Genomic DNA, 24,356 nt, shown 5'->3' on the forward strand with positions numbered 1-24,356 from the left:
AGTGCTCCTGAGGAATTAAACACACAAGGCAGGATTTCCTGTTGGTGTGGAAACCCTGAGCAGTGAGCTTGGCCGAATGAGGCTGGCAAACAGCTCTGGCAGTAATACCCGAGTATCCAGGCCCAGCTGGGTGTGGAGAAAGGGGAAGATGGCAAGGCATAATTGTGCACCAGAAGCTGCACAGTTTGTTCTCTTTTAAGATGATTCTAATGAAGAAGAAACCGGTGATTTTTGATGGCTCTGAAGATTCTGAAAATAATTTTGGCATTTGCATTTATCAAGAGCCCGGCTGTTTCAGCGCGTGTGGCAAGGCTGGACAGCTGAGCTGATCTGGCAGGGACAGATCCTGTTCTTGGGCTGAGTGTGCAGCTTTCCATTCTCCCTTGCTTCCCAGAGCCCTAACACTCTCCTGACCCTTTGAACCAATTCAGATCAGTAAAGCGTCAAAAATGTATTATCTATTCCATTTGTTGGGCTATTTTTTTTGTGGGATTGATGAGCTGTATCAGTTTATCTGCGGGTGAGAATGAGAATGGGGGCCAGCTTTAGGAAGCTGGGGAGCCCAGGCGGGAAGGATGAAGGAGCAGGGACAGCCCTTTGGCAGCCATGAGCTGTTAAATTGGTTCAGCCCCTGTCGTGTAACTACACTGAAATAGTCTACCAAGAAAGCAATCATGACTGATTTCTTTCATGGCAGTGCCCAAACAACAAAGACAACAAAAAGCAATCAACGGCTAATCTCCTTTATAGACAAGCCCACACCAAGCGTGGGATAGAAATAGAAAATGTATTTTAGCTGTGATTGGCACAGCAGTGGTCAAAAGAGGATCCAGCATGGATCAAACCTAAGCTGTTGAGATGTTGAGGTTTCAAGGAAGATGCAATCACTGTTCACGTTTACATTAGCATTATTCAAACGTTGGGTAACGTAAGATATTGTGAATTCAATTGTTTTGAGATGAATAGAAGATCAAGTATTGTCCTTAAACAATAGAACAGTAAAAACAACATCTGTGATCCAGCATTTGTGAAAGAATACAACTATCTCCTTTTTAAGAATGGAAGATGGGAGCAGACAGAAACTATGGCTAAAATTGTGGGAAGTATTTTGTTTGCATAAAGACGATTGAAGGGACTTAATAGCTTTTTACTGCTTTACATATTCAAAGATTCTCTGCAGTCATCATAGCTTACTGTTGCAAATGTTCCACATTTGCAAATCTGGAGACAAGTCTTTCAAGCAGAGCACCCAGAAAATAAGCATTATACCTACTTGACTACATATGGAAATGTTGATTTAAAAAAACTGGCAAATATCATATTAAGAGCACCGTGGCAAAGTAGAATTCCAATGCCCAGAGGTTGTGTTCGCCATCTTTCCTAAGTGTGAAACCACTCTTTCTTCTCCTGTTGCCTCTTCCTTCATTTCCTACCTCCTTTAAAACTTCTGCAGGCTGTAAGATGAAAACCATGTTGATGAAAGCTTTTGTAAAGAATAGGGTATGAGGCACACTCAAATACATATTTCATTTGAAAGCAATAGACATTTCTGGAATGAAGGCTCCATATATGTGAGTCCCTGAGAATGAGATCTTGGAGCTGTCTTTCTGGAGAGCAAACCTCCAATTTGGAAATAAATACAACACTGATATTTCTAGCTGACAGAATATTGTGGGGCTCTGTTGAAGTGCTAATACTTTTATGTATAGAATACTGGTTTGAATCTGGCCAGATCAATATAAATACTAAAATATGTTCCCAGGCAAGGGATGTGATCAATATATGGTTCCATGGTGTGGCAAATTGCCTTTCTAGCTTGTAGCCCTCATTTCCCACTTTTTGTTCTGTGCTAAGTGGTGAGATCTTTGGAACCAGTTGTTGAAACAGCACAGAGCAGTGGGGCACTGTTCTCCCCTGGGGTCTCCAGGCTAAAGCAGAAATCAGGATCATCATACATGACAAAGTTACATGGATTTTCAGCAGCTTCCTGTATGTCACAGGTTGAAGTGATTGATCCTTTTTAGAAAAAAAAAAAAAAAAAAAAAGGACCTGTTGTGATTTGGCTGTGTTCACAGTTTCTGAATCTTCCATTAATTCTTTTGAAGGCTGAGTTTCCAAAAGTAAAGGGGAAAAACGAGGAGATTTAGAGTTTGGAATTTCTAGGGCTGGGAGTCTTTTGTGACTATCCCCTCCAGAGAAACATCCTCACCTTTCAGTTTCTTTGTGATAGCCACTTCAGAAGGAAGATGAAATGCTGAATTACATTTGAGAACTGTTGTTAGAGGTCTTAGATGAAATCATATAACTATGTCTTAGATAAAATAGCAGAATGAGGAAAGAAAGAACTGTTTAGATTAAAAGAGGCGAGGGGGAAGCCAGCAGGGGGAAACCAGCTCAAATCCCTAAAACTCTTCTGGAGATTGTTTTTCTTCCTTCAGACTTTCATGAGAAAACCTGGGGTCTGTGACCAAGAGGTTTTGTATGTCCTAACCTGAGAGAACTGGGTCATGTCACTGGGGTTTTATGCTTTTGCCTGTATGCTAGAAATGGAAGTATTCTCACCTCCCTTCTTGTGTTAAGCCAGCACCTAAAAGGTACGAAAAATTGATTGCCAAAAATAAATCTTTTTTTTTTCTTTCCCCTTGTCTCTGCAGCAATTCGGCAAAATCCTTGATGTAGAGATAATCTTTAATGAGCGCGGCTCCAAGGTAAGTCCTGTTTCTGTACCTGCTTCTCTTGTTTTGATTGCACAGAGTAAAAGGCAGTTCATTGCCTAGAGAATATACTCTGTAGAGATCAGCAGGAATTAGCGTGATGGGGGAAGGGAAAACCTATTTTGAGGACTGTCTCCTGTTCCCTCTGACTCCAGACTCTGAGCATGGTCATTTCTGGGCAGCATGTACGAATGCTCCTAGACGCTCCTGTCTGTAACATGGGATCAGGTTCCCCAGCCTTTTGAGCAAACAGGGAGTCAGTTGAGCCCTCATACCAACCGCTTCTCATTGCACTAGCAATGGGTGCCCTGTGGGGAAGGCAGAATAAGGTAAAAACAACTTCATGTGACGGGAGCTGGTAAAAACGAAGCCTAACAGCACCCCCCCCCCCCCAATCACATCTTCATTGCATTAAAATACTTCCAGAGAAAAAAGTGTAATATCTCAAATGTGGAAGGATTCTGTTTACTCTCTTTTGCAGACTTGCCTGGTATTTCTGAGATTCTGACCTTTCACGTTTGAGATAGCTGATGCTTCGTAAAAGCATCCTCATTCCCCTTGCCCTGCCCCTGTGGACCTCCCCCCACTGAATTTGCATTCGCACACCTATCTTCGTCTTTAAAACGTGTTAAGAGGGAGGTTTCATTGAGAGCTAATGGTAATTTATTTCTCTGGAGGTGAGATTTCAGATGTTGCTTAGGTCAGCTGCAGAGAGATTCAGTGATCTTTGTCCTAATTGGCAATTGGTTCTCATCACGTAACCAGTATCACCACAATGACAAATTGATGTGATTCTCTCTCTGCCCAGGAGGTTCAGCACTGGAATAGCAGGGAGTTTTGCAGGTCAGGAGCGAGGTGCATTGCCAAAGCTCTATGGGGGAAGCTTGCACAGTGCATGTCTATACTCTGCTTGACTTAATCAATGCTAAGATTCCCATTTTCAATTAAAACAAAATTTCCCTACTCCCCCCACACACGTGTGTGCACATGTGTGCATGCACACAAGAGATTTTGAAGTTGCAATTCAGCTAAGCAGTTTCTGTGTAGAGTCTATATGTCGTTCTCCTGAATTTGAGGTTCACAACCTTAAGGTGGCCTCTTTGCTTCAACATATCTTCTGGGGTCTGTTCATGTTCAGAGCCCTCTGCAAATTTCAACATGCGTTCACCAAGATGCATTCGGAACTTCTTCAGTCTCTGTGTTATCTGGAAACCAGAAAGCAGCTGATCTGCATACAAAACAAATGAGATTTAGCCCTTTCCCCATCCTTAGTTTGGATTTACTACCATGGTTTTTCTTGTTTTGTTTTGTTTTTTAATAAAACAGTCTGAACGAGTAAATGACTATGTGGCTTAGAGAGCTGTACTTCCCTTTGTGGATAAAAATCTATACGCTTTACCAGAACAATCAGCTATGCTGAGTTTGTAAATATTTATTCTGCTCTCTGCTGTTCTTCTGATATTTATAGGCCAGAGCTGTCTGCGAATTAGACCCGATTTTAGTCATTTCTATTTGGCTTTGGGAATAGCCTCTGGCCTCTATCAGATCTCTACTTTTTTGGATGTAATTGCAAAAGAAAGAGCAAAAATAACTGTCCTGACAAAGTGGTGAGCTCTATCCTCCCATCTCCCTCTGCTTGTGCTTTCCAGCACAGTGTACACGAACTTCACCCTCACTCTTCCATCCATACAGCCCTATATTAAACGCCCACGGCTGCCCTTTTCCTTCTAGGCAACACTAACATTGGAGACTTTCTGTGAAGACTTGGTTTATGACTATGAAAACTATTTTCTTCTGCAATTGTTAAAGCCCAAGGCTTCTGGTTTTCAGTTAAAACAGGAATTGTTGCTGAAGAGTTCCTTGATCAGTCTCGTCCTGAACCCTTAATAAACGTACGGAAAACGAAAGCAATCCAAAGAGATGTTCTTCGAGTCCTTGACCATGCAGTTTTCTGCTGCTTTTTTGTCATCTTAGAGCAAAAAGCAGTTGCAGAACTGATAGCCGATGTGAGGGATGGGGCAGAATCTGAACAGAATGAGAAAACGCCCAACGAACAATTTTGTGGTATCCTTGCATCCTTCTCTACCCCAAATAATTAACGTTTAAAAAAGAATGCAAGATTATTCCTGCTTAGCATGAAAATGGGAGGCCCCAGTGTTTGAGTGGGGTGTAGCTGCACGAAGCACCTGGTATTCACATAACAATGGAAAAACAACAGTTTGGTGATCTGATGGTGAAGCAAAGGAAACGGATCTTTCTGGAGGCCACTCACTCACTCTTGGGTTCTTCCTCCACCTTAGGAAAAAAAAAAATCTGAATGCATTTTCCTGCCCTGTGGTTTCCATTCTAATCTAATGATATGAAACCTCTCTCTTCTTCTCCTCCTCCTCCTCTCTTTTGGGAATCCGAAAGCAGATGCTCCTGCTGCCTGCCTTGTGCTGTGTTCTCAATGCTCCCTTCCCTCCCCTGGGTTCCTAAGGGTGTAGAGTTTTGTCTATATGTTTTGAAAACATTTAAAAGGTTACAGCGGTGAATCCCACACTGCCCTGGGCCTGCCCCCACCCAGCGTACGATGGGGTTGAGCAGCGCTTTCTCCCTGCCCGGCTGGGGCAGGAGCTTCTGTTGGAAGCGCTCCAGCGCTGGCGGGCAGGAGGGCCTGGAGGAAACCTGCGGTTTGCATTCTTCCCTCTGAATCCACCTGAGATGACCAGGCCCTGACGCTGCACCTGAGGGAACTGTAGAGGACAGGCTATGGGTTTGGGATCTCCACGCGTTTAGGAAGTTTGGTGGCCAAAGGAAGAGCAGCACACGTACGTCGTGGCCACTTCGCGCCTCAGGTTCTTGTGTTTGGCTTAGGAAGTGGTATTTGCTGGCTTTCTGTATCACAGCAGAGGAGGAGGCAGCTAATAATGAGTTTTGCTGGTACTCCTCTGAAAGCAATGTGAGTTCTTGTCTCCTAACTCGATTTCTGCCTAGATTCAATCTGTTTAGTAGGATTATGTGGGCCTTGGTAGACTTCACGCTGATACTGCTTTGCTACCTATGAAAAACAAGGTACAAACTTTAAACATCCCTTGAATTTCATTTTGTTTTATTCTTTAGCTTGTATGACAGAATGACATCTGTCTTCCCCTGATTTATTTATTATTTTTTGCTTGCTTCCTGGAAGCTAGCTGTTTGCTGCAGTTGTCCTGTTTACCGTAACAATTTGAGTTCTGACCCATGTAAATAAATGCCTTTAAATAACATCCTGCTCACGGCTGCAACTCACCGTGCACTTTGCTGAACCCTGAATAAAACACCTCCAGAGGAAGTTGAGGGATAGGATTCCTGCTCCTCTCGTCAGCGGAGAAGCATCCTGCAGATGCATATTTTGACACTGTTGTGCTGAACTGACCGGGTAGACACATTTGCAGAATTACTGCAGTCTGCCCATGTAGCACTTTAAACAAGAAGCCTGTGACATTCATAAAGCTGCAGGGGAAGGAAATACAAGCTCTCTGCTCGCCGGCCGCGTGCCAGGTGGCATTCTGAGATGTGCCCTTGGTGACATTCAGAGACCAAGAAAGAGTAAGCACACTGCAAAACCGTGGCTGAGGAAGGAGCACATTGTAGATTTCTAGATGGTAGGAGTTCATACTAGTACAGATTACAAGCTTGAGGTTTCAGGTCAGCATAAGGTTTTCCCCTCCGCTTTCCACTTGGGAAGCCCAGATCCTTAAAAAGGAGGTTGGTCTACAGGTTTTTGTATAGGACTGAAGTGTCTAGAAGTGCTTCATATTTGCTTGAAAAATTGGTTATATAGCGGCTTATGTGTAGTCTTCACAAGGAAATTCCATCGTTAGTGAGTGGAGGTCCATAAAGAAACCCAAAGTAAGTAAAAAACTTGTGCAGAAAGCTGTATGGAAGCACTGAAGTCTTCATGTTTACAGTTAACCGCAGGTTAATAATACTCATTTAGGTTTGAATAACTCTACCCAAAAGACCGTATGCTTGCCATGTGCATTTATTTCTTCTTGGAGTGGACTAGGTGCTTTGAGTGAGCCACGCTGTCCTGAACTTAGTTTCCACTCAGGGAAACAGGTACCTTCCCTTGTTACCGAGGGCTTGTTTTCACTTTAATTCTATTTTTATAATTTTTGTTCAGATGTCATCAGTTGAGCCAGAAATTCAGATAAAGTTATTAACACAAAGAGGCTTAATAACAAATTAAGTATAAAGCAGTGTCACTTTCTCAGGTCACCAAATCCCTTTATAATGCTCATGGTTTGCAAGAGACGTGACCTTTTATCCGAGTTTAGTCAAGAACGGTGAATTGCCTTGGTCACCTTCAACTCTGTGATCCTAATAAGTTAACGAGTTAAATTTGTCCATACACTGTGAACTGGTTTACTTGAATTTGAATAATTAAGGCTGAAGTTGATGGAGTGATAGTGTAAGCTGATTTGCTGCTCCTTGTGGGAAGGGGCACCCTCCTAGTGGTGCTCATGTCATTGTGCAGGGACTTGAACTTAGGGTGCCAAATTAGCAAAAAGAAAAAAGGAAAAAAAGGGAGAAAAAAAAATCCAGCAGGGAGAAGAAAAATCCAGAAGGAGAAGCGAGAGCTCATCTTCTGCTGGTCTAGCGTGTCGAACTCGCTGACCACACAGCAAGGTGAACTCCATGTCAGATGAAGGGGAGGAGGAGGAGCGCACAACCGGCAAATTGTGGGGCCGCGCGACCTCTGCTCCGAGTTGGCTGGAGCTGATCCAGAGCTGCCAGCGCTTGCAGCCCTGGCTGCAATCCCACCATTCAGCCCCGTCCTCTGCCCCCTTCTTGTTTTTTGTAGGAGGGATTGGCAGTGGAGCGACGCAACAAGCTGGATCGGGGAAGTGATCCAGCTTAAAAATAGCCCCCGCTGTTGAGTTTTCTCTTTGGCGTGTGTTGTTTTTTTTAAAAAGATGTGTTTGTTTATTTATTTGGATTTCTTTAGCCAGAGTAATTCCTGCATCTGTTTCACTAGACCGCACAGGTAGGCAGCTGGGTGGATGCTTTGTCCATCCGCGCCTAATGCCCCAGAGCAGCACAGGGGAGCTGGAAGGGCTGCTGAAGTGATGGCAGCCTCGGTTTACACCGGTTCCTTCACCAGTTTCAAGTGAGCGCGTGTGACTCTGATAACATGTGCTTCTGAATTTCGGGCAGTGTTCCCATCAGTGCACCCAGTCCTGCTCATCTCAGGTGGATTATAGCTGAAACCCTCCTCCTCTCTCAAATGCCTTGGAAACAGGTAGCCTAAACTTCTGCCCCTTGGCCATATTTTTCAGGCTCCTGAAAGTTTATTTATAAACAAAGGTGGGGGGAAAAATGGAAAAAAAAAAAAAACAACAACAAAAAACCCAAACACAACCCAACAACTAAAGAGCACAGCAGCAGAGGAAGGCAAAGCCCATTGCTGGCTGCGTGCTCTAGGGGTACAAGGCAAAAACGCTGCTGCTGAGGTGACTGTCTAAACTCCATGACAAACAAAGGGTTAACAATGCATGGATTTCAAGGGGCTCTGTTTAGTTTCCTTTGTTTTTATTTTCTGTTTGTTTTTTTGTTTTGTTTTATTTTATTTTATATTTTTGTTGTTTTTTTTTGTTTAATTTCTGTGTTCTGGCCACACCCAGGAGAACCGTCTGCTTTTGATTTCTCCCTTTACGGTTACATGGTAAATTTTCTTTCTCATTCTTCAGAGATGGAAACGTTCAAATACTCTCTCTATATACATTTATTTATTTATTTTTTACACTGCTCATCATGTTGCTTGTTATTTATTGCAGAGTCTGAGGCCAGACTAAAAGGGTGACAGTTACTCGGTCTCTTCAGGCCCTTTGAATAAACCTTTGGGTAAAAAGGGGGTTAGTCTGGCCCTGCAAATTACTCATAAGTCCTAAATTTTTTTTGCAGGGTTTATTTAGTGTTTGTGGGGTATGTTGAGGTTTAAATTTATTTTCTGCCTGGGAGAAGTTCCTGGCAGTTGGTGGAGGGGGAAATGTTGAAAAATTCAGCCTTGTTATCATAACAGCCTTATTAAACGGGAGTTATTTGTATAAACTAAACTCTAGAAACGTTAAGTCTTTTTTTTAACCCGGGATTATATCTTCCCTTCCTCTGGCTCCATACCTAGTACTGTGGGGCAAACCAGTACTTGCTATAGACCTGAGCTGGCAAATATTGGTTATCTGCCTCCTTTTTAAAATTTTTTTTTCTCTAAGGGCAAGACAACCTTGGGAGGGAAAACTGAGAATTGTTTGTTGTATATGTATTTGGGTACAAATTAATCCCTATTCTTTGCAGGTCATCTGTGAGAAGGAATTAAAAACATATGTATGTGTTGTTTTCTCTCCCACATCAAAAATATGTGTATTTAATTGCTAGTTTTTAAGCTGAGTAATAATAGAAATGTCAAGCATGGTTCACCTATTTTTCCTGATTGAAAATTTGAATGTCTAAGGGTCGCATTAAGAAGACTAACCAAGTGGACACAAATATTGACTCTTATCATAGTCAGCTATGTGAAGTGTTAATTCAGCGTTGACATTAAATGGTTTTCAACAAAGTGTTGCATAAGCCAAGGACTGATCTGTCAGTAAAACAAAACTTCTGGTTAATTAGTTAAGTTGTTCAGAATCAAGTTAACTCTGTTTTAGTTCACATTGTTAATTATTCCTGTATAGTCTGCGTGTGGATTGTGCCCTTTCTTGATTTAACTTATTAAAAATACTGAAAATTCAAAATCAGTTTCAAGGTGTTTGACAATAATCTGTTTTTAAAATCCCATACAGACTTCATTAATTGCAAACAAATGTGAATTAAAATAGTCTTAGTTTGGTTCTAGTCTGCACAGGCTAATGTCTAAAAAATTACCTTCCCTCTGCTCTCCAGCTTTCAGTTCACAGCATCACAGAAGACATAAATCTCATTCAGGCTCTACAGGATTGTCTAGAACAAACAAAAATTTTAATGTCAAAAGAGAAGAGGGAAATAGAGATTGCTGCTGCGGTCTTTACCTCCCCTCCTCCCCAAACCTTTTTAAAGATGTTTTTTCCCCATTATATCGAACAGAGGGAAACGTGTTACTCTATTTCTCAGTCTTCCCTTTCTCTGTAGGTGTTCTTTGAAGCAGATAAAATACACTGTCCCTTCATAATCAGCTTTGCTATTACACTCCCCCCCATCAGTTCCATGCAGCCTGTTTGACAGTTGCATGTGGTTGGACTGATTTATTAGACCTGGTCTCTTGTAGCACCGAATTTAATTGATTTCTGCAGAAAACATATATGTTGTTCAGAAAAAGGCAATCGTTTGTTATTTATATAGCCTTTATTTTTTAAGCTGACAAAATGAAATTATCCCAAGTTTTAGATTAGGGGGCTGGTGCCCAAAGGAGAGTTCTTGTTGATTTCAACATGACAGTAAGGTTAGCTAAGGAGTTTTTGTTCTTGCTGCTCCTGGAGAAAAAAAAATAAATAATAATTAAAAGAAAAAACACTACATTTTGCAAATATGTAATAGTTTTGTGCTGGAAACCTAGCTGTGGATGATAAAGGCCAGCATGCACAAAGGGGCTTTTCAAGACTACTATTTTACAGATTTTAAAAAAAGCACTTAGATAACGACAGCTTGCTTGTGTCTTGTTGCTAACGGTGCCTAGAAATCCAGGTGCTGTTTTTTGGGGGTCCACGCATGCCGACCCTGAGCTGCATGGAGGGGGCTGCCAGGGTAGCATGCCAGTGCTTTGGGTCGCTCACCTTACCTAGTGCTCTGCTTAACATCAGGAGTTTCCATTGCATCAAATGCAGGCTTTGTTCTCCTTCCTCCTGAGCCAACGGAGATTGCTGTCCGTGCATTAAAGTGGTATTTGCCTTGTAGCCAGGAGCCAGTTCTCCTCCTCCTGTTCTTAAGGTACCCTAAAAACAGACTGTAGCTGAGTTTTTTGGTTGGCTCCGCTCTCTGCAGTGGCATGAAGAATACCTCCTCATGGTTGTCTATAGTAAAATACCGTTTGCTGCCAGCTAATTCCTGGTTCCCTTAGTCTCGTTGACTCTGCTTGACCATCAGTGCTCTCACCTCCATGGAAGTGAGCATGATCTCTTCCCCTGCCCTCGTATGCGACCGCATGAATTGATAGCAGTATGAGCATGTGGGATGGGAGCATTGCATGTGCCGTCATGAGCTCAGTAAACCTAAATCCCTCTAATAAAGGGATGTTTTGGTAATACCCAAGCTTTTGTGGCTGCGCTGAGCAGGGCACATTATTTTTTTTTCAGACTTCATAGTGTTTCTAGGCAGAGATTTGTCATCCACAGCACATAGGTTGCCATCTCAGAACAAAGCCAAGTGAGGTGGGTGGCAGGCTCTGAGGGAGGCAGCAGTAGGGTAGAAATGTCAGGAAAAAAAAATAATTTACCAATAGATCCATATTTAGGTGTTCAGATTAACCCTCAAGACCAACATGGTGCTTATAGGTAGGAAAAATTTGAAACTAGAACAATATATAATATTGTAAATCTTCACGTTGAGTGATGTTCATCTCCTGGTGCTACCTAGAAGTCCTTACTGTCAGGGCCCCACGCGTTATTAGGGAGGTTACAGGCGTAGAAGTAGCCATGAACTGTTCCCTGAAGAGCTTGCAAGGGATGCTTTACAAACAGCCCTTCCTCTCAGCCGTTCTCCAAGGTAGGTAATTATTATTGTCTCCGTTTTACAGGTGGGAAAAGCAAGGTTCAGTCTTTGATTTGCCCAAAGCTTCGCAGAATTCCTGGTGCCAGGCCTGAACTCAGCTCGCTGCTCTCTCTCGCAGCGGTTGCTCAAGAGGACGAAGTGCTGCTCAGTGCCGATGTCCTGTACCGTGTTTGGGGGGGGCGGTGGGGGCGGCACCGCGTGCGTCTTCATGGTCAGGGAGAGAGAGGGCAGGAGCCCCGCGTGGGCCGAACCAGCTTGAAAAAGGAAAAAAAAAAAAAAAAAAAAAAACTTTTAAAAAAATTGTCTCGAGTAACTTTGTACTTCTTTTTTGGTCTGGCCTCAATTGCTTTTATGTTTTCTTTTTTTAATTACTCTTATTATTCTTATTATGATTACAGTTCCTTTATTTTATTGAATTTTAATTTCCTTCATTTACGAAACATGCATGAACCAACAATGTGACTCTAGGAGGTTATTGCTGAGTTGTGCTGATGTCGATTTCATACTGTGATATTTTTTCTCTATTTACCTAGAGATCAGTATTTCAATATATAACGATGTGCATGTTTTCCCCCCTTCTCCCGCTGCATGCAGGGATTCGGGTTCGTAACTTTCGAGAATAGTGCTGATGCAGACAGGGCCAGGGAGAAATTACACGGCACCGTGGTAGAGGGCCGTAAAATCGAGGTGCATGTCTTCAGTAATTCAATTTCTTCTTTATATTTATTCTTTTGATTTCTTTTTGTGTCTTGCCTCACTTATTTCACATTTGGATCCCAGTCTCGTGTGTGCGTGTGTGTTTGTGTCTGTGTCCTTCACCTCCCCGCACTGAAATGTATAAAAGTTTACCCCCCTTACGAAATATTTTTATTGTTGTTTTGGGTATTTTTTTCTTTTCCGTTTCCTTTTATTGAGTTGTTTTTTTTTTTTGTTTTTTTTTTTTCCCACCCACTCCAAATTTTTGCCCTTCTGCTGTCTTGATTTTTTCCTTTGCTTCAGTTTGCGAGGCTCCGATCTCCTGTTATCAGGCCTGAACGACACTAACCGAAAGAGTACTGTCCGACTTCTAACTCTGTGTCCGCACAGAAAGCAGGGGGCCAGCCAGTCTCCTCTCTTTCCTCCGAGGCCAGTTCTCCTCCACGCAAGTGTGAGACGATGCCCGCGGCGGGCGGGGAGGGCGGCGGGGCAGGAGGCGCGGGGTGGGCTGCGCTGCGCACCCCGCTCCGGTCACGGTGGGAGCCGGTACTTAAACGTTTCTAGCTCTCGCTTTGGTCCTAAAGGGGTGGCGTTGGCCACGGGGCACGCCTGGCGCTGGCCAGTTTGGTGTTCCACTGTGGTGAAGGCTAACTGGCCCTTCCCTCTCTCCCCTCTCTCTTGAAACAAACGAACAAAAAAAAAAAAGTGCAAATATTGAACGAGTATGAAAATTACGAAAAAAAAAAAGCCGCCGTTTTGAGTAAGATGTCTGCATATTTTGCTTTTTTTTTTTGTTTTGTTTTTTTTATTTCCCTTTTCGATGGTTTAGGGTTTAGGGCCCTCCACTTGACTCACTCTTTCCATGGTAACTATACACAATGCTGGCGATGGTACGAGTTGGCGGTAAGTGAAACGAAAGCGCTAGAGAAGAAGCTTTTTTTTATTTTTTCTTTTTTAATTTTTCTTAAAATTACAAAAAAAAAAAAAGAACGAAATTAAATAAGAAAGAAAAAATCCATCTGCCATCTCACATTAACACTACAAAATGTGATTTGACTTGTTGTCCCCACCCGCCTCCTTCCTCCCTCTCCCCCTTTTATTTTCAATGCTGTTGAGTAATGCCGCCTGGACTTTGGATGTACATATCGTTTTGTAGCAGTCTGAGCTGTTTGATTACTGACTTCATGGTGATTTCCCCTTGCACATCTTACTCAGAGTTACTGAACTCCAGTTTGGCTGGTTTTTATTAATGCACCCATTTCCTCTTCTCTCTCTCCTGCCCCTTCTTTCTGCCGCTCTCTCTTTCTGAGACCTGTTTGTAGCTGTTACCGCTCCTTTCCGTTCTTTCTTTCTCTCTCCCTCCCCTCCCCGGTTTATTTCTTTACTCGGTTAAATGCAGCTGTTGGTCTCTTTGCTGACTGGTGGTTTCTGATCGGTTCTGGCAATTTTTCCTTTAAGTGCTTGTGTTGCACTTTGCTGTAGCAGCTGATTTCAGGCACTCGCTCCATCTTAATGATTGTCTGTGAGACCCTATCTCCTCCCTCCTCCCTCCCCACCCCCTGAATCAATTGTGTTTTTTTTTTCTTTCTTTTATCTGTGTGTGTTTAACTGCATGCTCTCAGTCTCATCATTGTTGTTTCCCATTCTTTCTTTTTTAAATGTGTAATGTTTCTATTGTTTTGGGGCTGAAGCAAGAGTAAATGTAGTTCCAGATTCCCCACCCCGTGTATGCTCACCTTTCCGTAAGTCTCAAGGGCCTAGAGCAGCTTTTATTTTTATAGTAATTATTATTTTTTTCATCTTAACCCTAGCCTGGGTTCCCATTTGGCATGTGCTTTGATAAATTATTGATGTTGGATAAAACTTCACCCTCCTTGCAAGAACTTTGAGGCTGTCTGACACGGGGCTGCAGTAACTTGGCTTCCAAACTGGTCCATCTTTTCTTTATCAGCACCATCTCTGTGGTAACACCCCACTTGCTTGAGCAATCAAACCGCTTGGAACGATGCAGAGCTCTGTAAAGAGGGTGGAGGGCACCATAAAACAACAACAACAACAGACTCGGCTCTTCCATTATGCATTTCTTCTCTTCGCTCCGAGAGATTTGTCTCGGGGGGGGATAAAATAATTTGAAAAAGATTTGAGAGTGATGGGGAAGAAATTGGTGAACAAGGACTGTCCAAACACTTGGTGGCATTCCTAAAACCTCCTCAAACCTTGGCAGTTCAAATCTAAAGCTGATGGACTCCAGGTTTCCTGTCCAAGCAGCCAACCTGCCTGCGACCTGTGAGCCCCAGTCCAGTGGTGAGCTTGAGGAACAGGTCAGCTTGTGCAGCACCTGCTTCAATTTCCCTGTCCTGGGCTGCAGATGTGGTCGCTGCCACTCAAACAGAGCCTGGACAGAATCACCAAGGTTTTGCCCTTGAGGTCGGTGAGCTGGGAAAAACCACACGCGCCAAGGGGTGGCAGGGTGTCTGAGAATCTGCACGTTACTCTTGTTGGCCTTTTGTTTAATGCATAATTTTTAAATGCCATGTTTAGCTGTAATGTTTAAAATTAAATGGCAATTGTTAAAAGTAATTTAAATAACTGCATTTTTGTAAAATTAGTTATTTAATTTTTTTTGCTCAGAGAAGTATAGTGTGTGTGTGTGTGTGTGTGAGACAGCTGAGAGTGTTCCATCATTTTCCCTAATGTCCTTTGCTTCCTTCCCTCTCCTCCCCTTCCCCTTTCTTGCTTTTAGGTTAACAATGCCACAGCGCGAGTGATGACCAACAAGAAGATGGTCACACCATACGCAAATGGTAAGAGAGACTGTTTGTACTAGTGTTGTGCTGACAGGTTAGAAGGAAGACGAAAGCTTCCTGGTGAAGGGAATGTCATAGTATTTCATCAGGACCTCCTCAGGGGAGGAAAAAACAAAACAAAAAGCCCCCACCAAAATCAAAAAACAACTCCCAAGCCCTAATCTATGGCATTATGCTTCAGTATAACTCTAAAAGTTTATGGAGGAACACCATTTTTCAGGTGGAGAAGTTGGGGCAGAGAGGAGTAGTGACGTGCCCAGTGTGGCCAAGCTAGAAAATGAGCCCAAGGTCTGATGTGTCACCTGGCACCGCTTCAAGGTGATGCTGCGCTGGTCTGCAGAAGGATGGCCATCACCTAAATACCTAAATATAAATGGAGTATAATCCAAGGAGCTGGATATATCTCAGTTTAGGTTCTAGCAGTAAAAGTACGATTGTCCCCAAGCAGCTGTGAAAGCAGAGGCATTGGACTGTTTATGTGTTCACTTGTTGTTACAGGCTGTGTCTGGTATTCAGCCATTTTCCAGTGAACCTGAATAGAGAAAGACCAAGTTGTTTGGTTAATGAAGAATCCTGTTTCATTGGGATATCTAGGTTCTTCTGTCTGTGCAGTAATTTTATGGCATAGACACATATAGCATAAAAAAATCATTCTTCTCCTGACAGAACTGAATGCTGCTTTGATACACATTTTGAATTTGAGTCTTTGTTCTGAACCAGGCAGGAAAAATTCTTCTTGGCCTGAAAATGTTCCTGAACAGCTTCAGCAATGCAGAAAACTAAGCATAGGTAGTTGCAAGTACAAGAATCTGTTCTGATTCCGCATAAGACTCAGAAGTCAGAAGATTCAAATTTTATTTGCTGGCATGTGAGGCTCTTGGCAAATCATGTCATCGTTTTTTGGTCACAGAACTGGGGAAGTAGGGACAGGCAGAAAGACTGGGATTCTGAGTTTTAGCGTTTGAGCGGAGTTAGGAAATTTTGCAGTAAAAGGCAACACAGCTATATTACATTGTCTTGAAAACAGGGACAGAAAACTTGTATGGCTAATGGTATCAACAAATGACTTGTGATACGTGATAACAGGCAGGAGTATTTTGCTTTAGCAGCCAGCAGTGTCTGCTTTAAAACTATGTAAGGGCGCTCGGTATTAGGCCAGGCTTAAGGCACACTGATAAGCAGTGGTACAAGAGCTGTTAAATTCAGGGGCCGATCCCAGTCCTGTCATTGCCACGACTGCATCAGTATTTTGCCGTCAAGGTGGCAGTACAGGGCAGCATGCCCAGTCTTGCGGAGGAGCATGTTGCATCTCTCGGTGATGCTCTGCCAGCAGGTGAAGGGGTGGTCCTGATGGGCTGCAGCCCACAAAGTTTTTCTTTGTGGCTTCTGGGCTGGGTAGGGGTGGTAAAAGTGCAGTGAGTGTGTCAGGACTCCTTAATCAAGACAGAGAGGAAGGGTATGGATTTATTTCAGTAGAAATGCCTGTGTGATGGCTAGCTGAACAGATAAGGTCTCTCCATCCCTTTCCATGCTCTGTGGAGGCCAGCCCAGATCAAGTTGTTAGCTTTACATCCATCTTCTCTCCCCAGAGAGAAATGTGGGGGAGATGACAGGTCTCTAGATCTGACTGGGGAACATATTTCTCCTCAGACCCCTTCTACAGTGGCAGGCCAGCAATAACCTGAAGGGTTCTCTCTTGTATTTTTTGTGTTGATGATTTTCAGTTCTTGCCAATTATCCAGACGATATTAAAACCAGTTCTCTGGGAAGGCTTTCATCTGAAAAGAAGCATAAAGAAGGCAGGAAACACTAAAATAACACGGAGAGGAACAAATGTGAAACGAATAGAGTGAATTGCTTCTGTGCGATATAGTTGTGTAATTCAGTTAGCGAGGAAATCTCAATCACCGGCGCTTTTTAGATCTCTAGCAAACGTGACAGGATGGTGATTTGAGGATTTAAGGGTGTAAATTGACCTCCCTGGGATGAGAGGCTGGGCCGCTGGCTTTTAGAGAGGTTTTAGATCCACGGCGTTCCCCTGAATGCGTGGAGGAGCTGACAGCAAGGGTCACGCTGAGAATTCAGGGTCGCACGGTGCTCGTGGCAAACATGCATATAAGGTAGTTGGCATTCCCTCAACGGCGTGCATGCCCTGCTGAGGATCAGCTGACGTTTGGCTGTTCCCTCCAGTACAGCGACCCGTACCTAGAACTTGACATTAGAAAAAGGCAGTTGGCCTCCATCTACACCAAGGGGGATTGAGGTGAAGCCGAAATTGGGAAAGAGCTGCTGCTGCATGTGAAGCTGCTGGGGCGCATGCAAGAGACTGTTCCCCGTACCCATGCTGCCTGCTCTTCTCTTGGTGTAGATTTTGGCATTCACTGCAGTCTTTGTTGTTGCAGGTTGGAAGTTGAGTCCTGTGGTTGGAGCGGTGTACGGCCCTGAGTTATATGCAGGTAGAGCTTAAGTAGACACTTCCACTTCTGCCATTTAACTGCAGTGGTGTTTGTTTATGTTCTCAATTTGCTGTTTCTTTATAACCTTTTTACGTTCTTTTTTTTTTTTTTTTTTTTTTTTTTATTCTTTCTAAAATTAAATTAGCGTCCAGCTTTCAAGCAGATGTCTCGCTGGGCAATGACGCCGCAGTGCCCCTGTCAGGAAGGGGGGGTATTAACACTTACATTCCTTTAATCAGTAAGTAGCCCCCATTGGCCCCTGTATTGTTGCTGTGCTTGAGTTAACTATGACCTGTTTCCCTTCTCTCCAGTCTGTATAATATATACTTGAAAGGATGGGTCTCGCTGGGAAGGAGTTTACCTCTAGCCCAAGTCTACCGTGCAGTGGCCGTAACTTGTTCATCTGCAGTGTGTTTCTGTGCCGGTGAATGGGTCTCTGAGCGATAAGGAGGCTGCAGAACAAGGGGAGGGTGTGTGCGAGGAATAGGCCATTCCCTTGATTTCACCCCCCCCCCCCCCCCCCCCCCCCAACCCCGGCCCCTTTGAAATGAAAGAAACCAAACGGACAAATCCCTACAAAGTACATATTATACACGCTGTTAAACCACGAGTCTGCAGGGCCCCCGGTGGCATGCACCTGGACGCGCGCTGGGTTGGGTTCGTGCCTGGCGACTCGCTCCCTTCTGGGCATCTGCTCTTTACAGTATTTGCAGATGCCTCTAGGGCTTTACATCGTTTCATCATGAGCCAGTTAACGCCAGCGCAAAGCATAGTAAAGCAGGCCCCGCTAGGCGTGGGGCCGGGTCCTGGTCACGCTTTTTAAGTGAAGAGGGGCTCCCAGAAAGCTGGCACTTTATGGGAAGTTTCTGCTGCTGTTATATGGGCTATCTTGTCTTTCAGGCTTTAAAATGAACATACAGAGGATTGGGTGGCAAAGAGTGGGAGGGGAAAGGAGGGAAGAGACTGATGTAAGTTGATTGACTTTAAGGGCCTCTTGACAAATTATTTTAAAGAGCCTCTGCAGTTTTGGAAGAGCCGCCTGCTGTATTGATAGTAACTCTCTGCGCTTCTCGGACTCTAACCAGACTGCATGGCGGTGTCAGAAGGGGGGGATTTGTACCCTGTTTGTGGTGGGCAAGGCATGCCAAAGCATTAACCTCTTGCATGCCAAACCTCTCTGCAACCCCTCTTCCCCTGAAGGCCATGGTGTAGCAGGACGTATGTATCCGATGCTTGCTGGGATAGAAGCATGCCCCTCTGCAGGATTGATGCAAAACGTCCCACCGCTGTGGAGCTATTGTGTCACTTTGTTTGAAGCAGGCGGTTGTTCCCTGGGCAGGAGCTCGGATCCTTTTCACCCTCCACCTTGTCTGTCTTTACAGTTCCAGGCTTCCCCTATCCAACTGCAGCCACCACAGCAGCCGCGTTTCGGGGAGCCCACCTGAGGGGCCGAGGAAGGACGGTTTATGGGGCAGTCCGGGCAGTACCTCCCACAGCCATCCCTGCCTACCCAGGGTAAGCATTGGTCACAAGAGCAGAGTGCTCTGCACAACCGTGTCAAATAGCTGATTGGCTAACAAAAACGTAACTAAAATTGTCCGGATGGTGAGAGGCAGGATATTGCAAGTGCAAGAGCGTTCTGCACACAATGGCATCCAATGGGGGCAAATCTAAATTTTTCCTGAAACAATTTTCAGTTCTTGCAGCAGCCTAAAGTGCTGATGTACTCCTTCTCATAATTTCTCAATTTGTCTGCCTGGTATTTGTCATCGATTGACCCAATACATTGTAGTGCTGCTGAGAAGGATGCAAAGAGAGGTCTAAGATTTCTGAAAAGTTTGTACTCTCTGCGCTCCCTTGTGGTTTTCTTACCCAGGAATGAGGAATATTATCCATTACCTTCATGCCTCACCATCTGACAGTAGGATACAGAAGAGCCAGTTACCCACAATGGATTTGCTTTCTTTGTTGGAGACAGTTTAAAAAGGTTTAAAACAAAGATTAATCAAGTCCATTAATTTGAAGTTGGGAGCGTTTGGGATACAGGGAGAATGAAAGTGCAGCATTCTTCTAACTGTTGTATGAAGCGATGGTGAATGCGTGGCCTCAGAACACTTCTCTGCCCTCTGACTTTTCACTAGTAATGCAATGGAATAGATTCTGTTACAGAAGAGTATTCTGCTCTTCAGAGTACAGGGAACCAGGTTTGTATGTGGGTCTTGTTTGGGGTTTTTTGTTTGTTTGTTTAAGCGTGATGGAATGACAGATAAATCGTCAAATCCCTTCCTTTTTTGTTTCTGATTTTGTTGGTTTATTCATATTGCCTGTTGGAATTTTGTTTGCCATATTTTCCAGGCAAGTTTCTCAGAAAGAGTAGGAGTAGGGACGAATCCTCCAACACAGAAAGATGGACTGACCCTTTTATTTCCCCCGTCTTAGACTAGCCCCAAAAGGGAAGAAAATAAATGATAAATCTTTTGTTAAAAAGAGAGGAGGAAGCCACACATGATGTAAGGATCTGGCCTGATGTATGCCGGATAAGCTTGCAGTGCCTTCTGTAGCAGATGAAGTGGGGAGAGCTTCTGCAGCCCTTTCTTGTTAGAGTCCCATTTGATATCTAAAGTGGAGCTGAAGGAAGCAAGCTGCAGTGGTCACGTATCTGTCTAGCTTTGCTCTCAAACAAATCTGGCAATGTTTGTATTTAATTCACCCAGAGACTTAAAATGAAACCTCCTGTCTTAACACACAGGCCTTCTGAATGGAGCAGTTCTTCTGGACTCGTAGATCCACCTCTCTTTGCCGCTGCTCTTAGTTCATATTGTACATCCTCTAACCATAGCCTCTGACCTGCAGCTTGTCTGTCTGTTGCTCTAAAAATGACCCAGCCCTGTTTGACTGGGAAATGCTCCACAGTGAAACAGAGAAGCAAAGCTGAGCTAAGTGCTGCCGTCTAGGAGGACACGCAGCACTTGCACCGGGGAGGGGGGTCGCATGCTTCACTGGGGGCATAACAGCTAGATCATTCCTGGGAGAGGCTGTCACCAGGCTGCACCAGGAGGGACTCAAGCCCTGTCTGATTTAAAACCAGCCTGAGTCCCCTGTAAAGGGTTTATTTCTGTTTGGAATATGGGCTAGGATCCAATGATTGTCCCTTCCAAATACTGTCTTGTGACTCTATTTACTTACATTATGTTGGGTTTGTCTGACGCTGCTGACTGATTTCATGTCTTCATGGGCAGTGTGCTATCCAGTAAATATTTGCGGGACAGCAGTAAACACATTGCCTTCAGAAATGGCCCAGAGCTGCCCCTCATCCCAAACACTGGTATGCAATTAACTAATTCTGGTGTTTATTGTCATCATAGTCTGAGTCTCTACGTGCTATTTTGTAGATGGCATTTGATTCCTTATGGAATGATGTAAGTTGTGCTATTCAGTTCTATGTCGCAGTAACCTGTAGGACAGCCACAGCTCTGTGTGGGCACTGCTGACCTCTGCCGAGTCAGGGCAGTCACACATTCCTGACACCTTATCCTGCATCAGTTGCTTTCTTCCTGGCCAGTGGGAAGCTGACACCGTAAGATCAGTCAGCAGCACATGAGTGAGCGAGGTTTAGAGTCTCGTGGAAGAAGACAGTAAAGTAAGCTGCAGGTTAACTCAAACCTGGTAGAGGGAACTGATTTTCACAAAACTTTTAAAATATATTTTAATACTTTAATACGTTTTAAAATGTAACAGTATCACTGAATGTGTGAGCTTAGCAGAATTCCAAAAAAAAATATAGAATGTAGAATAATAAAAGCTTGTTGGAATTGCCATGCTGGATCAGACCTGAGGGCTGTTCAGGCTAGTGTAATATTTGACAGCATCTGTAGTGCTAGATGCTCCAGAGGAAGGTGCAAGAGATGGTATCATTCTTAATACACACTTTTTTTTCAGGATCTAAAGCTAAGATTTACTAATACATATGTGAAAGGTACGTACAGTTATGTACAGACATGGATGTTTATCCAGGGTAGGTTATTCATACGGTAGAAAGCAATTGCTCAGGCCATTTAGATAGTCACCCAAGCCTGACCTCAGAACACAAAATGCAACCTTCAGTGTATAACTGAGGCAGCATTCAATACTAGTATGGAGGCTTTATAACCTTTAGTCTATAGCGTGACTAAAGCCAGTGCTGGAATATTGCCCTGATTTGCAGTGGCCATGCTTTCTAAACGAAAGCTGACAAATTGCACTTCAGACCGAAAGCTGTAAGAATTAAATCAAAGCCTGAAAAAAAGAACCAAACCAAACATGCCTACTGTAAAATTCTTCCAACTCAATCAATTTTATTTCTCAAGCCATAGGTTGGGCATTGGTTTGTTCATGTTCATTAGGTACATCTATGAAGAGCAGGCCTGTTATAGTAAAGTGTAATTTAGTCTAGGAGTGTAAATACGTAGAAGATTCTCTGACTCAAAGAAGTAGATAAAAGTCAGACTAGACATAAGGCAGTAGTGATCTTTGTGTTTTTTTTTTTTTTTTCCTTTGGTTGGTTGGTTTTGGTTCCTTTTACAACACAGTCAATTGTTGGTACAGCTAGATTAATGATATGATGGCTGCTTTACAAAATCAGCATATGCCTGGTTCTCGTGGATATATTTTAGCTCATCTGTTGGGCTTTTCACAGATGCCACTGAGATTTGATGGGGCTGCTTTACGCCTCTGGTCAGTATACATAACCAGAATGGCCTCCGTGGTTCTCAAGCAAAGTTTTTGCCAACGTTAAGAATCACAGATGCGGATGTTTTAGCATGTAAATAAACCTTGCTAAATTTCAGTGGTGGCGGTTGGTATCAGTTAGGTCCTAACTGAAGGAGAGACAGGATGCATGTGTGCTTGGTTGCTTGAACTTAGGAAGTCTTACTCTTACATGTTACTAGTGTTCCTTGCAGTTTTCTCTGGAGAGCTGATGCTAGCATCTCTTGCTGACAGGATTCTAAGTTACACGAACAGTGGCCTGATCCAACGTGGTAATGCTTTTATTAATCCAACTGGTTGTGTTTGGAATAACTGTTAAAACTGCTAACCTGTTCATAAACCAAGTCACTTCCTCTGTCATGCATTTGCCTTTCCTGCAGGAGCAGGTGGAGTATCACTGCTAAAACACTCCAGATCCTAGATAGAGAACCCAGCAATGTAAGTCACTGCCCCAGGAGCCAAATTCTTTGTTATGTGGTTGTAAAAATTTAGCTTCAACAAACATGATCTTATGGCCTGCTTCTCCCTGCTGGAGTGGCTCCCCTCTTCCTCTAACAAGGGTCTCTATCTTCATATCTGCTCCCAGCGCTCTTGGAGACAACAGTAATTCTGTCCATTGGGAATGGAGTGTACTTTTCCTGGGGAAGACAGCGAGACTAAATTATTCAAGCAGTAGCTAACTCTGCAACAGATTTTTTTTTTTTAAGTTTTATTCTTTTTAGTAATAGCATGCAGAATTTGGCAAGATATGCTGGGCTTTTTTTGTGTGTGCGTGCCTTACAATAGGTGGGTGTCTGAGGGTGGCAGGCTCTTGGCAGCATTTCACATTCCATCTGATGAGTAAAAAATAATAATTAAAAGAGAAGCTAGCACTCCATGCCTTCTTTTTCCTTAATGCTACTGGTAAGTCATGCACATTAGATCCACAAATATCGCAGATGGTGGGGCTAACGCTTTTTAAAGCCTTGAGTGAGTTTGTGCGGAGCTGTTCAGAGGACAAAGCAAGAGGAAGTTCCTCAGTATGAAGGACACGCTTGAACGCACACGGGTGGGGGGCATACCCTGTCTTCCTTCCTCATCCTTCCCCAACCCCTATCCCCAAAGCAAGCTGCGTAGTCCTACGCCAGCAAATGCTCTGGTAAGGGTGGCTCTCTGGGAACCCCAGGCTCTGGTTTATCGATTTTTCTGCTTGAAGTTCTGAGAGAAAGAAAAACAAATGGCTTAAAACAGAAAAGGCACCATCCCATGGAAACCCTCCCAGTTGCTCCTCTCTGCTCTGGAATATGTCGTTACTACCAGGGACTCCCACTGCACCTTCCAATTCTCGGACCTTGGACCAGTCACCTAACCTTTTTAGCTCATTATCTCTGCTTGTGAAAGCAATGCATTGTGGGTATTTTTGGTTTTTTCTTTTCAATTACATTTCTCTGTGTTTACTTTGATCAGAATTGATTGACTTGTTTTCCTGAGGTGTTGCATCGGTTCTTTAAGATGCTGAATAATAATACTTTGCATGCTTGTGTGATCAGCCAAATCTTATCGCATGTCTAATGTGCAGGGTAAAAGCAGGTGATGTATGGATGTCAGAAACAAAGTCAAGCAGCCCCGTGGAGCTCAAATAAATCATTGTACACAACTCTCTGAAACGTGCTTCTGATATAGGTGATTCCGGCCCCTGTGGGATGCCTTCTGAGGGGCTTCTCGATTTCCAAGCCCACTTCATGAAGCCAATGTCTCCATGTGTATAGGGGGTAACTTAATTCCAGGAGAAAAAAACAAAACAAAACAAAAAAACAGAGTGGAGGTTTCTAAACCCTTGTTTCTCTTCTTCAGGACATCAGATCTTTTTGAGTCTATTTTTATTGTACGACATGGTTGTTCCCCTCCCTCTCTCCTTCGCATACTGTCTCCCCTTCTGCCCGCCCCTTCCCCTTTGCATGCCATGGAAGATGACTTGGAGCCGTCTAGCGTGCGTGCGCACACATTCTCTTGCTGATTTGCTCCTGCCAAAAGCCCAGGTTGTGGATTCATACATCACCTGCCTGTGTAAAACGCATGTGCATGCTGCCGTCCTCAATAACCGGAATGTGTTTTCTGTTCTTTTGTTTTTTGTTTTTTGTTTTTTTGTTTTTGTGTGGATTTTCTGCAGTGTGGTTTACCAGGACGGATTTTACGGTGCTGACCTCTATGTAAGTACACACACCGGAGCCTTCTCATCCCCAACCCCTGAC

At 43.6% G+C, this 24,356-nt stretch overlaps 1 protein-coding gene across 29 annotated transcripts in view; it reads left to right on the forward strand.

Moving 5' to 3' along the window:
* Window positions 1-24,356, forward strand: part of RBFOX2 (RNA binding fox-1 homolog 2) — a 167,974-nt gene that overhangs the window by 127,914 nt on the left and 15,704 nt on the right. For 12 of the 29 annotated variants that reach the window (XM_040544888.1, XM_040544892.1, XM_040544890.1 and 9 more), the window contains 6 exons: window positions 2,655-2,708; window positions 12,015-12,107; window positions 14,860-14,920; window positions 17,326-17,379; window positions 17,525-17,617; window positions 18,762-18,894. In XM_040544888.1, coding sequence (XP_040400822.1) covers window positions 2,655-2,708; window positions 12,015-12,107; window positions 14,860-14,920; window positions 17,326-17,379; window positions 17,525-17,617; window positions 18,762-18,894 — 488 coding nt within the window. Of the gene's footprint in view, window positions 1-2,654; window positions 2,709-12,014; window positions 12,108-14,859; window positions 14,921-17,325; window positions 17,380-17,524; window positions 17,618-18,279; window positions 18,348-18,761; window positions 18,895-22,505; window positions 22,788-24,274; window positions 24,315-24,356 lie in introns of those variants that run through there. The other 17 variants (XR_005816232.1, XM_040544889.1, XM_040544913.1 and 14 more) reach the window with 11 other exon arrangements.

Source organism: Cygnus olor, chromosome 1 (assembly GCF_009769625.2).
Source record: "Cygnus olor isolate bCygOlo1 chromosome 1, bCygOlo1.pri.v2, whole genome shotgun sequence".
Lineage (NCBI taxonomy): Eukaryota > Metazoa > Chordata > Aves > Anseriformes > Anatidae > Cygnus > Cygnus olor.